This window comes from Oncorhynchus keta, chromosome 37 (assembly GCF_023373465.1).
Source record: "Oncorhynchus keta strain PuntledgeMale-10-30-2019 chromosome 37, Oket_V2, whole genome shotgun sequence".
NCBI lineage: Eukaryota > Metazoa > Chordata > Actinopteri > Salmoniformes > Salmonidae > Oncorhynchus > Oncorhynchus keta.
The window spans coordinates 12804943-12817706 of NC_068457.1; the positions used below are offsets into that span (position 1 = coordinate 12804943).

Consider the following 12764-nt stretch of genomic DNA (forward strand, 5'->3'; position numbering starts at 1 on the left):
AAGGATGATCAATGGAAACAGGATGCACCTGAGCTCAATTTCAAGTATCAAAGCAAAGAGTCTGAATACTTATGTAAATAAGGCATTTGTTTTTTATTTTCAAATACATTTTCAAACATTTCTAAAAACTGTTTTCACTGTCAGTATGGGGTATTGTGTGGATTGATGAGGAAAACATTTCATTTGATCCATTTTAGACTAAGGCTGTAACGTAACAAAATGTGAAAAAGTCAAGGGGTCTGAATACTTTCCGAATACACTGTAAGAGTATAACCATCTGTAATTGCGTAGGTGTAAATGACCATGCCAACAATGCTGTCCTCAGTTGAGGATTCAGAACTCTATGGTACCCCCTGATGGTCATATTTGGCATTACTTTTAATGACGACATGATGTGCGACTGCGCAGAGATGGTACGTCACACTTTCGCTTAACAGAGTAATGTAATCAACTAGCTAGGTAGCTGGGTACGAATTAAATTATTTTACTCTAATAATGTCGGTCTATCACGACGAAGTTGAGATCGAGGACTTTGAATATGACGAGGATGAAGAGACATACTATTTTCCCTGCCCATGTGGCGACAGATTTGCCATAACCAAAGTAAGTACCGCGTGAGGAGATCGCCTGCGAGTCACGTTGTGCCAACTAGCCTGTGATGGTTGTATTTAATATCTCTACTTGCAGGAGGATTTGGAAAATGGTGAAGAAGTAGCGACGTGTCCGAGCTGCTCGCTCATTGTTAAAGTAATCTACGACAAGGTTCGTGTTTAGGTAGCCTCGGTGTCTCACGTTCTGATCGAGTCAATGAGACTAAACGACAATTAGGAGGCCTCGCGAGACTAGTGTATTGATGGCCCCGCCCTTGTCCTTGAATAGATTTTTTCTCTTTCTCTGATATTGTAACTATTGTGTTCATGATGCCTAATCTATTTCTCTATTAACCAGGAGGAATTTATGTCTGGGGAGATAATCGAAGCACCAGCTACAGAGAGCAGATTGAAACTGGCTCAGTCCTCCTGACAGCAATGACACACCTCTTCAGTTTCTCATCTACCATCAGTAAAAGTGGACCCTGTTGCATTTGTATGTGCTCCCACACAACACAAAGGCACACTATGAACGATATGCTTCACTGGTGAGGTCTGGGATGGAGGATTCTCAGCATTCATTCAAAGGTTCCTGGCATTGATTTTGCAGAGTTCCATAAAAGGACCCAAACTACTACCATTTGCACAACGTATTTAAATAAATCCTTTATTCTTTTAAGTCTTTCAATCCTTTTTTTTACAAGACAATGTTATGCATTTTTGTTGATTCCTCAAGATTAAATCTGGATGAAGTGAAAACTTTTTTTTCTTCTTGTTAACTGCTTGTAGTTTTCAGGTTTGAACAGCAGGGGAGGCAGATGTTCAAGGAAAAATACAGGCCTACTTACTGTACACTGTACAGGGAATACATAGAGTGCCGTTGGGGAAAATGGGTGTATAGACTTCTCTCTATTCTAACCTAACAGATACTATCCTTGGGATTCCTGAGATTGTTTCAATTTAAAAGGAATGAGCTGGGGTAAGAAATATGGTGGAAACTCTTTAGCCCATTCTTAGGCCAATCTTACAAAGCCTTACATACCCTTTACTTGGAACATATTTCAACAGTGTAGTGCTCTGCCATTTGTAATGCCATGTTTTAAAACAGGGATTTGGTTTCAGTGGTTATGTGCGAGCCAGTGATCTTCTTGACCCTTACATTTTTAATCTATGACTCATACGAGAGACATGAATTATTCATATTGGCTGTTCATTATGATGTGTATGTTATGGATGGACAAGTTGCTGAATTACAATTCCCTATTTACTTACCCTTCTCTCCCCCTCATGGATAAAAAAAAAGCATTGGATTGGCGTAAGCTGGGTCTAGCATGCAAGTTCTCACCATACTTCTCTTACACCAGTCCATTCCTTTAAATCCAGAAAGAGTACAGAATCGTCCCGCAGCCAATACAATAAAATGACTCATTCCAAATACCCACATAACCATATATTACAATATTGACTGGTACTGTGTCAGCATAGCTACTGTTTCACACCACCAGCTCTCCTTATTGGCTCCTTCACAGCAGGGCCTGACCTGTCAGAGAGAGGAGAATGAGTGTTCCAAATGGCACCCTATTCCCTACATAGTGCACTACCTTTGACCAGAGCCCTATAGGCTCTAGTCAAAAGTAGTGCTCTGTGTAGGGAATAGGGTGCCATTTGGGAGAAATCCAGGGAGAAAACATGATGGTGTCCTTCACATGATATTGAAGGTCCTGCCTGTCTATTTATCCAATATCCAGTTAGCTCTGTGGCTGATGCTGTGGCGAGGGAGGAAGCTGAGCACAAGTCAATACGTCTAACTGCATCTCTCATCAGGGGGGCCACAGCAACGGCAGACAGGCATTGACAAACACGCCTGCACTCAGTCAGAGGAGCCTCACAGAGCAGGTCACCGCTGAGGGAGAGAGAGAGTTAGAGCACTGAGCAGTAGCATTCATGATGTTTGTGTGGTGTGTGGATGGCATTATGTACCACTACTCCCTCACATCTGGAGGAAAATAGTCATTATTCATGTGACGATAATCGTTTGTGTGAAGTGTGATAATCAGTCACAAAGAGTCATGAATTGCTCTGTTGAGAGGGATATACATTATACAAGACAATGCAAATGTGATGTAATGTATGTACAATAATTGTGTTGTGCTCTGTGCTCCCTACCCACTGCTTTGGGCAGGCGTGACGTCACATTTCAAGGCAGTTGGTTGAGCTGGAGGTAGAGGAGGAGACGAGCAACCCAGCGAGTTGAAAAAAAGAAGAAAAAAAAAGATAACCAATCGTATTGGTTTTTAAACGTCAACTTTTAGACCTCGAAAGTGAATATCGAAGACTATTTTTGCAAATTCCCGAGCTGATAATCAGATTCAACTGGAGAAACCACCAAGGTAAGAACACTGCTGACGAACTGAGCGCAAAGTTATGGTTGCTTGCTTGACGGGAGGTGCGGTTGGTAATAACTGGCATTTGTGGATTTTGGTTAATGACACCGTTACGAGCGGATTCAGATTGTTATTTTTTAGATGCTAAAATACAGCAGTCAGAATAATGCTCGTGGATTCGGCGCCGAGAAAGTAGAATAGTATTGTTGTGTTTGTCCATGCGGTTTTCTGTCTCCTCGGTGGCTTTGTCAATGGCAGTACAATACAATAGCCCATTGCCGCTTGGTACGCTACGACAGAGATGGGTGTTTGCGCTTTTCCTAATATGCTTTGAAACATTGTATTAGTTATGTTTCAAACTATAACATTATATCTCTTGAATAATCACTCCGCTTCGATTTTCCTTCGTGGTACATTTGTTTACATACTGTAGTTAGACAGTCTTGGTGAGCAACATGTAGGCCTATTTGCAATAAGCGTTATTTTTTTATTCTCTGTAAAACGTGCTCATACATGCCCTGCGTAGTTGTTGATTTACAAACCCAATATATACAATATAATACATTCTGCCTATCTGTTTCTGTTGTTTTCTCATAGTGAGGTGATTTTGATTTTGATGGCTATGATAAGGTGTGGTGTACCTGTTTTTGCTCAACTGTAACAACCTGAAAAACTGTGGCGATGAAGAAGATGCAACCATTATTCTCTCTATGTCAGAGGGTGTAGGCTTGCAAGCCCACGAGGTGTACGCAAGATGGGACTCAAACCTTTTCGTGCAATGAACACCTTCAGATCTTAGGCCTACATTTTCTTTGGCCACACCTAAACCACTGGAGGCTCCTCAAGAGGAGGAAGGGAAGGACCATCCTCCTCCAGTGAATTTCATTAAAATAGTAAAACATTAAAAGTTATAATTTTTAGATAAAATTGTAAATATAGTCACGTCACCAAATAATTGATTAAACACACTGTTTTGAAATGAATGTCTACAGTAGCCTCAACAGCACTCTGGGGCGGCAGGTGGCCTTGTGGTGGACTAGTAACCGGAAGGTTGCAAGATTGAAACCCTGTGCTGATAAGGTACAAATCTGTCATTCTGCCCCTGAACAAGGCGGTTATTAACCCACTGTTCCTAGGCCGTCAATGAAAATAAGAATTGGTTCTTAACCGACTTGCTTAGTGAAATATATATATATTTTAAAACAACTCTGTAGGATAGCACCATGGTGTAGCTGGAGGACAGCTAGCTTCTGTCCTCCTCTGGGTACATTGACTTCAATACAAAACCTAGGCAGCTCATTCTCACCCGCTTCCATAGACTTACACGGTAATTATAACAACTTACGGAGGATGTCCTCCAACCCATCATCACCCATCAAAGGATCAGAGAATGAAATCATAAGCTACAACTATCTAGCACTGCAGTGCATAAAATGTGAACAGTTTTGAACAAATTAATTTGTAAAAAAAATGAAGGAAAGCTATATTTTGTATTTTTTTCTCACTTTCACTTACTTAGCTAAATAAATGCAACTAGCTAGCTAGTTTAGGCAACTCCAGTCCTTGTGCGCCTGATTGGTGTCAAACTTTTTCTCCATCTCTAGCAAACACAGCTGATTAATCAAATTGTGTTCTAAAATTAAGATCATGATTAGGTGATTATTGGAGTACGGTGTGTTAGCTGGGGCTGGGGCAAAACTGACAACAACCAGGCCCTCAAGGATTAGAATTGCCCACCCCTGGCCTACTCAAACACCCGGCTCAAACAGAGGGATACTATGTTAGCTAGCTGGCTACGACTATCCAACAGCTTTTGGTTTTACTAAGTTATTACTAAACTGTTTTTCTGAACTGCTTACTGACTGTACACTGTAACTTTACTTCATGATTGTAGCGGGTATGCTAACATGTTAGGTATCTTGACTATGACGTTACTTTAGCTAATATGGTGACAACGATGTAGGCTGTGTGTAGAGGTTATGATATGGTTTGGCTTGTAAAGGTTTTTTCGCCTGGTCACATACAGCTGATGTGTTCTGCATTGAAGTCCACAAGGGAAGGGAAAAGGTGAGAGGAATACAACGTGGCTGCTATGAAAGTGAACTGTGTTTACGTGTGATCAGGGGTGTATTCATTCTGACGATTCTGTTGAAAAACATTTCTTAAATGGAATGAAACGGGGATAAACATACCTGAATTTGTCCAATAGAAACTCTAGATGCAGGCAAGATCTGATCTGATTGGTCAAAAGGCTAAGTGAAAAAAATATCAGAATAAGGGCTCCCTGTGTAAACGCAGCCAAGGAATCTTCTGCACCTGTGCTAGAGAAACCAGAAATTCACTCTCTGTTTTTCTCACTGCACATTATTTCCTCTACCTGCGCAGGACTAACTTAGAGAATAGTAATATCCTTCACAGACATACTATTTTCATCTGTCTGCTACAATGGATAATTGAAGTCCAATAAGTCATGAATTAGTTATGTACCACATAGGGTGGTGCAAAATGTCACTGGTAACATAATTTGACTCTCAAATGCATTCCAACGGTTCTGCTTCAGTTCTCACACTGCTATTAAAAGCAAATCAAAATAGCAGTCTAAACTATAAATAGAGAGAATGAGTCTTTGGATGTAGACTGACTAGTTGTTGAATGACATGCATTGGCATCCAGACCTATGAATGTAGGCTAGAGGAAGTGTGAAATTATTATGGTTAATCTTGGTCAATCATAGTATTTTTAAACATAAATAATATATGACTCTTAGATGGATACTTTGGGATTTTGGAAATGGGGCCCTTTATGTACTTCCCCAGAGTCCATCATTTTTGTCTTTGTGTGTGGTTTGAAGGAAGTTGCAAACTAGTGCTAGCACAATTGCTAACTAGTGCTAGCACAATTGCTAACTAGTGCTAGCACAATTGCTAACTAGTGCTAGCACAATTGCTAACTAGTGCTAGCACAATTGCTAACTAGTGGAAAATACCCATAGACTTACAGTCATTGTGCTAATGCTAGTTAGCAATAGCTCGCAACACTACATCTAACTTCCTTCATACTGGACACTGAGACATAAAAATGATATCAACTAGTTCATCGGACTCTGGGGAAGGAGATTGCCAAAATCCTGAATTATCGCTTTAAACTGTGAAAATGAAATCTGGGAATGAATTTAACCTTTGTAGTACTGCAGAGTTATGTGTTTCTACCATATCCCAAAGTGAACCTGCATGGCCAAAAATAATATCCAAGCTCCAGGTTTGAAATGTCTCTCTGCAGAGCGTTGTAATTGCCTGTTAAAACGCCTCCTCTCGAATGACGTTAGCTGCCTCTTGACTGTGATATTAGCACACAGTCTAGTTAAGTGTTCAGCTAGTTCACAATGTGTCAACTTAACAGGCTACAGCAGACGGCACGTTTCACAAAATGGACTGGTTCCAACTCCGAAGAGAAATATTGTTAGAACTTCATTAGCTACATAGTTGTAGCAAAGCAATTACACCCAACTGGCTTGCAAATTTTGTGTAGTGCAAAGTCCTTGACCAATCCAAGCCAGCTCACAGCACAATCAGGCAGGCCATTATCGATAAGAAGGTCTCCCTCTACTCTGCTTTATTTCCCCAACAGTTGGGTGAAGCAGAACGAGAAGGAGAGTGATGTTGATGGATGTCTGGAATAAGTCTTTTTTTATTATTAGAGGTCGACGTGGAAAAAGTAGCCTTTTAATATTTAATCGCTGTGCAGTGAATCATCGATGCCATGAACAAGAATGAGTTTGGGTAATGGTACTTTAAAGTATTGGAGGAAACTTTGACTTTCCTTTTACACGAGGTAAATGTTATCCAGCACATAAAAGCAAACTCCTGTGCCAGCGGTTACTGAGACAGAGCTGTAACATAACCTTAATGCTCAGCGTCTGCACTATATAGGGAATAGGGTGCCATTTGGGATGCAACCAGTGAATCCAAGAAAAAAATCGGGCTGAGCCACATCCTGGTCAGTATGACCCAGAACGAACCCAATGCTAGTATAGATTATGCACAGGGCATTTGATTACCCTAGTGCACTCAAACATGGTTTCTTTCGTCACATGAAAGATTATCCCAGTAGCATGCTGTAACCTCTGAACATGAGGAGGCATGGGCAGGGGAGGCACAATGATCCGCTCTGTTTGGTAGTGAGGGCTGACGCACTTCCCGGACCCTCACGTTGGGAGCATATGTCTAGCCGATTTGGATGCGGAACTGCTAGTGCCCCTGGCAGTAGTAGGATACTTCTTTGTGGCGCCACTTGCTCTATCTTTTCTCCATTGCAAAGGGATTCATATATACGTGGCTTGCAGTATAACACTAGTTACCGGACCTTATGTCACTTCGCCTGGTCTTTATATTGTATCTCGTTCCTCCCTCTCCACTTGTCCTTCACCTTGGAGAATGTAGTGTGGTGATATTTGATATGTGTGCGCATATGCTATATTGTGTATATACCTCACATGCAGTGAATCTATTAAAAAGTATATCTGACTCCATAAAGATGATTTAGCAATATGCAAGGTGCTATGTAGACCATGTGCAAGTATTATGCTTTTCTAAGTGTATTTAATTACGTTGTAAAAGTGAACAATACATTATACATGGCATAAAGCTTAAGTTACAAAGCATTACAAGGCACTGAATCTCACCACAGCAGGTCAGGAACAAAAAAAAAGAATGAGACAATGAATCGAAGACCTTTTATAACATCTTCACATACTGTGAAGTTAACCTCCAATCAGATATCAGACCTACACGATGTAATACCAATAGAAACTCAGCTTCTCAGAGGTGTGACAATGGGAGTTGGTGAGATCAACACAGAGGAGGCTGAATTCCTGAGAAGATGATAATAGCTTTTTGCATAGAGTGTTAATCAGAAGAGTCACTGCGGGGGCTGCCCTACAACAATATTCTCTAGCACTTCTTACGAGAGGAAGGCGTTCAATTTCCTGTATCTCTCTACTATATTTCAGAACACCATTTGAACCAGTTATTGATTCTGTCTGTGGGAACTTGGTAGTGCGCTAACTTTTAGGGTAGCTGTAAAACATGACACTAGCTGGCGAGGAGCAGTGTTGCTAATTTGTTACGAGGATACTTTACCGAGTGAGTTTTTGACACAGTTCCAGTAGCCAGGAATATTTCCAGTATCAGGGCTAGAGTTGGAGTCTCGCCTCTCGAGTGAAGGTGCTATTTGAGCATTCTCCATTTTGGAGTTGAAGCGGACAAGCATAGACGGTGCATGTGTTGGTGTATGTGAATACAACTGGGTTTGAAACATAGGCCTAAAGCCTTGGGATGCTAGTGATCTCAAGGGCTGCTTGCCGGAAGAGAACATTGTGCTGGGGAAGAAATCCTCACCACTGTTGCCGTTTCTTATCGTGTGAAAGGGTCCTACCGGGGAGTTTCTGCTTGTAGACAGATGTCAAAAAGGCAGACGTTGGATTACCTTGGCTTCTGGTCAAAGCCAGTCAAGAAATCCATGGGCTGTAGTGCGTAGGCAGACCAAAGGGCTGTCAAGGGGAGGCCACTTTTTGGATTGTGAAGGCGTCTGTAGCTTAAATAAGATTGCAGTGTGTGTGTACGCGTTTGCATCTGCATCTTTGGTCTGCCCTGTTTAAGCCTGAAGACAGACAGTGTTCCTCCACCCCAGAGCTCTGAGATTGGTAGTCATTACCGAACTCTGACACATCATAGTACCTCTGTTTCAGGCGCCGGCTACATAATGATGTCATTCCGGCGTCCCACAGGGCCACAGCGTTGCGTGTTCAGGTTTGCCAAGACAGAGACTCATCCAGAGGGGAAAAACAGAACAGGAGAGGGAACCTTTCAACATACAAGAAATGGTTGTTCCTTTTTCAAGGGGAGCAGATTCCAATAGAAAAGGGGAATCTACAACATTGACTCTCCAGTGAATCAGAGTCAACGTGAAAGAGGATGTTATGTAGCCTAACAACATAGACTAGTGTGTATGACTAAGTAAGCCGTATGCAGCTAATATATACACACCCCATGCAGTTTCCAGTTTGTACACTTCTTTGTGTTGACCTAGACTAGAGCAGGCCTCACAAAAGGCTGGATGACAGTGAGATTACTCTACCATGGTAATGTGAACTGCAACAGGAGCACAGTATAATGCCGAGACATTTGTCTGTTGTGTTGAGTGTGCGTGTCAGAGAGGGTCTGTCAGAGTAGGGATTTTACACTTCCGAGGTCAAAGAGCAATTCTATCAGTGAAGCAGAGCCTGGTGTCACCAGATCATAATCATTATCACAGAACACCTTTGTCACTTGTGACTCTGGCTGTCGATGCTAAATGGAACAAAGTGAAACCCGGGAGAGATTGAGAGGGAGAAAGGCGAAGGGAGAGAAGGAGAAACAGCCCCTGTAGAGATGTCTAACAAAATCTGACAGTTACCCAAAAGTTGTCGCGTTTGGCAGTTGATCTCATTAAGATGTGCTGACCTCGGAAGCATTATTCCTTAATTGGTCTGAGCTAATAAAAGATTTTCACTAGAAGATGGCTCATGGGTAGGTTACAGTATCTCTGGGAACCTTGTTGCTAGCTTGCACTGTTTCCTCTCCTTTCATGTGGTGGTGGAAATGTCAGTTGTTGTGTTTGGATAAGAAGTAATTTGAAAATTCTCCATCTGTTCTATCTTCCACCGGTATGTTTGTGAAATGGATGATTTTCCCATCTGTGATTCTCTGAGACGTACGGCGTCTGCTTCTGTTCTGTCTCTAGGCGTATAGTAACGGCTCCGCCGACTCCACCAATGTGAGATATTTGAATATTTCATGAGTATGTCTTTTTACCTGCTTTGTCCCACTTTTCCTCTGGAATATAGATTTCACAGTTTCTCACTGTCTCTGTTTTCTCAGCACCTCAGCTCAGAATGACAGATTTTAACACCATTTTGGAGGCGGTTGCTATCACAACAGTCTCAGGATGTGCAGTGGATGCCAGATTTCCACAACAATCACTTCACTTCAAATCTCAACATCTTAGTTCGTACCTGGAAGAATGACTATAGAGTTGTTCAGGAATTGGGGCCAAGACGAATTCCCCAACATCTATTTTGTTACCTCAAGTAAATCAGGGTTTGAAACATGCAAATTTCAATCACGGGAGAGATCAATGAGAACCTGAAGATGCCTGTCAGAGTCAGACGGCCACAGTCTCTGCTAACCCAGTATGATGGCAACAGAGATGCTTCGAGCTCCAGTTCTTTCAGTTCAGGTTCATTTGATGAATGCTAGAGAGTACAGGGGCTTTAACTAAAAACTGACCGATGTGTACTGTCAAATGAGGGATTCCTCTTCTTCCAGGAAATGTCAGACAGGTCCTGGTCATCACCAAAACAACCTCCGTCCAGCGGAGGCATCCACAGCTTCCTGCTATGGTGGTGAATTGCACAGATTCATGTGGACTTTCATAATGTCTTTTAAAACAAGCCCTTTCTGAGCTTGTTTTAGGCTAACTGCTGTGGAGATGGGATGTTAGATTCCACTGCTGTGACATTTTGAATGAGTTTAAAGGATCTGAAAAGCATAATCTTGCTATCTACCCTTCATAGCAGCCGCCAACTCAGGTTTAGGCTAATACACTAATATCACGCATCGTAATTACTTTTATCGCCACTTAAAAGCCCTTTTGCTCAAAGTTATTCAGAGATTTTGCAGTCATTGACCGCGGCCCCAACAAGTAGAATAGGACTACCCTTACATTTGACGTTTTAATTATCTAGCAGACAATCTTAACCAGAGCGACTTACAGAAGCAATTAGGGTTAAGTGCCTTGCTCAAGGGCACATTGAATCTTTGTTTTGTTTTACCTAGTCGGCTCTGGGATTCAAACCAGCAATCTTTCGATTACTGTCTCAATGCTCGTCCGAAGTTTGAACCACGGGGATGGCAAATTCACTTTTCAGATGCAGCACCTGACAGCACACACTACTTTTAGATGGTTGTTTTGTGACTATGGACTGAGAAAAATACTTTGCAGCAGGCTTGTCATCGATTAGAATAGGCCTACGTCGTGACCTGCGCTTGACCTCATAAACTATCCATTCAATCATGATGAGTCATGAGTATGTGACCTTTACCGGAATGTCAGAATGCCTCATGGAACTCAACTGTGTTGAGCAGATGGGATGCTTGCTGTGAAAATTAAACTGGGGACATTGTTCTGTAGGTATGTTACCTGATGGCTCTAATAGCCTACTGTGCTCATGACACTAATACCCTGACTACACCGCTCGCGTCGCGTGCGCGAGCGTTGCAAAATACATTTAGGAATCTATGTTGTTCAATTATTGCTCGCGCACGCCAACGAGCGTCTGCATTGCCAAGGGTTAAAATAGAAGTAATTCCTATTTCTGACGCAGTTCGCCCTGCAAGTCCTGCCTCTCCCATCTCCTCATTGGTTTATAGAAGCAGGTACCCACGTGCCATCTCCTCATTGGTTATACCCACGTGGGTAATTGAAAGAGGAAATGTTTTGCCGGTTGTCGTGGTAACACTATGAAAGTGTAGATGCCAATCACCATATAAGTTCAAAGATGAAAAAGCCTGGAAGGAGGAGAGATGACTAGAAACGATTCAGTTGACCTTTTTATGTGTGGATTAACTGTCGGAGTAGAGGACCTTGTGCATTTCAGGTAAAATAACAACTCAATGTTTATATCCAAGGACAAATTAGCTAGCAACAGCAAGCTAGCTAAATAGGACAAATTAGCTAGCAAGTGCAAGCTACATGTTCAATGCTTTTCAACCTGTCCCCAAATTAATGTCATTGGTTCAGAGTTTGTTTTGATATTTTAACCTGCGTGTCATGATTGCGTTTGGTGTAGGGGGACAAAATACATTTATGCACGATAGCGCACGATGGCCCACGCACGCAGTTTGGGTTCCGTGTAAACAGTGTGATAGAACAATAATATAACTGTTATTTTGGCCATCGAAGAAGCTAAATCGAACAGACATCACGATTACATTTTGGTCTACTGTCGGAGGCTATAACTAAATACTTAGTTATGTTTCTGTTTGTGTGCCACCATGCCTCACTGTCAACAGAGGCAGCAGGGTAGGGTGAGGCAGAGCCTGCCTCTGAGTCTAACTGTGGAGTGATTATTCTCTCTAGAATGTTCTAGAGCTTTCTCTCTCTCTCCCTTTCCTTCTCTCTCCTCTTACCCTCTTTCCCTATCTCTCTCTCACTCTCTCCACTATCTATCCACTCAAACCTCCATTCCGAGCAGCTCTTTCCCAACAGGAGCATGTTACAGTGCTATTTTTACCAGCTAGCGGGGAGGGATACGGCACAAGCCGTGGACAGGCTGAACAGGAGTCGGTACCACATTTGAACTGAGAAGTGGTTCCGAAAGGTTGGTTATATAATAATAATAATAATAATTGGAAAGGATTGGTTTATGTAAGAGAGCTTGCTGTTGTTGACGGGTCAATATGTCTTTTCCCACTGGTTTCTAAGAAAGGCAGGCTCTTCAATTCAGAAGGGCAGGATCTTGTTCCCTTGCACTTTCTGGGCAGGCCCTGAGTTGTTTTGTCCGCTTTGCCGTTCCGTCTCCATGTTCTTCTTTTCATAGAATAAAGATGGGTTTTCTTTGAATGAGGCTACTTTCTCTGCTCTTTGTATCTGCTTCCTGCAAACCCTTTCCCCCACCAGACAGTGAGTGCAAAGAAACATTGTTTCTGAATATCAGGCCTAGACTCTCTCCTCGCTACTGATGAGAGCCTTG

At 42.1% G+C, this 12764-nt stretch overlaps 2 protein-coding genes across 4 annotated transcripts in view; both read left to right on the forward strand.

Moving 5' to 3' along the window:
- Nucleotides 1-370: 370 nt before the first annotated feature.
- Nucleotides 371-1269, forward strand: LOC118399637 (diphthamide biosynthesis protein 3-like). Its single transcript, XM_035795890.2, has 3 exons — nucleotides 371-603; nucleotides 688-762; nucleotides 949-1269. The coding sequence occupies exons 1-3, from the start codon at nucleotides 496-498 to the stop codon at nucleotides 1021-1023; spliced, it is 258 nt and encodes an 85-aa protein (XP_035651783.1). The 5' UTR covers nucleotides 371-495; the 3' UTR covers nucleotides 1024-1269.
- Nucleotides 1270-2482: 1213 nt separating this feature from the next.
- The window catches only part of LOC118399629 (cytoplasmic protein NCK2-like), a 54776-nt gene continuing 44494 nt past the window's right edge, over nucleotides 2483-12764 (forward strand). Inside the window, exon 1 of one of the 3 annotated variants that reach the window (XM_035795881.2) lies at nucleotides 2483-2980. The gene's annotated coding sequence lies outside the window, so the exon portion shown is untranslated. Of the gene's footprint in view, nucleotides 2981-12290; nucleotides 12393-12764 lie in introns of those variants that run through there. The other 2 variants (XM_035795879.2, XM_035795880.2) reach the window with 2 other exon arrangements.

What these genes read in the sequence shown, in the direction of transcription:
- LOC118399637 (XM_035795890.2), top strand. Translation starts at nt 496, where the DNA reads ATGTCGGTCTATCACGACGAAGTTGAGATCGAGGACTTTGAATATGAC. An exon ending in ACAGATTTGCCATAACCAAA is followed by an intron (nt 604 to 687) that starts GTAAGTACCGCG and finishes CTCTACTTGCAG; the next exon opens with GAGGATTTGGAAAATGGTGA. An exon ending in TTAAAGTAATCTACGACAAG is followed by an intron (nt 763 to 948) that starts GTTCGTGTTTAG and finishes TCTATTAACCAG; the next exon opens with GAGGAATTTATGTCTGGGGA.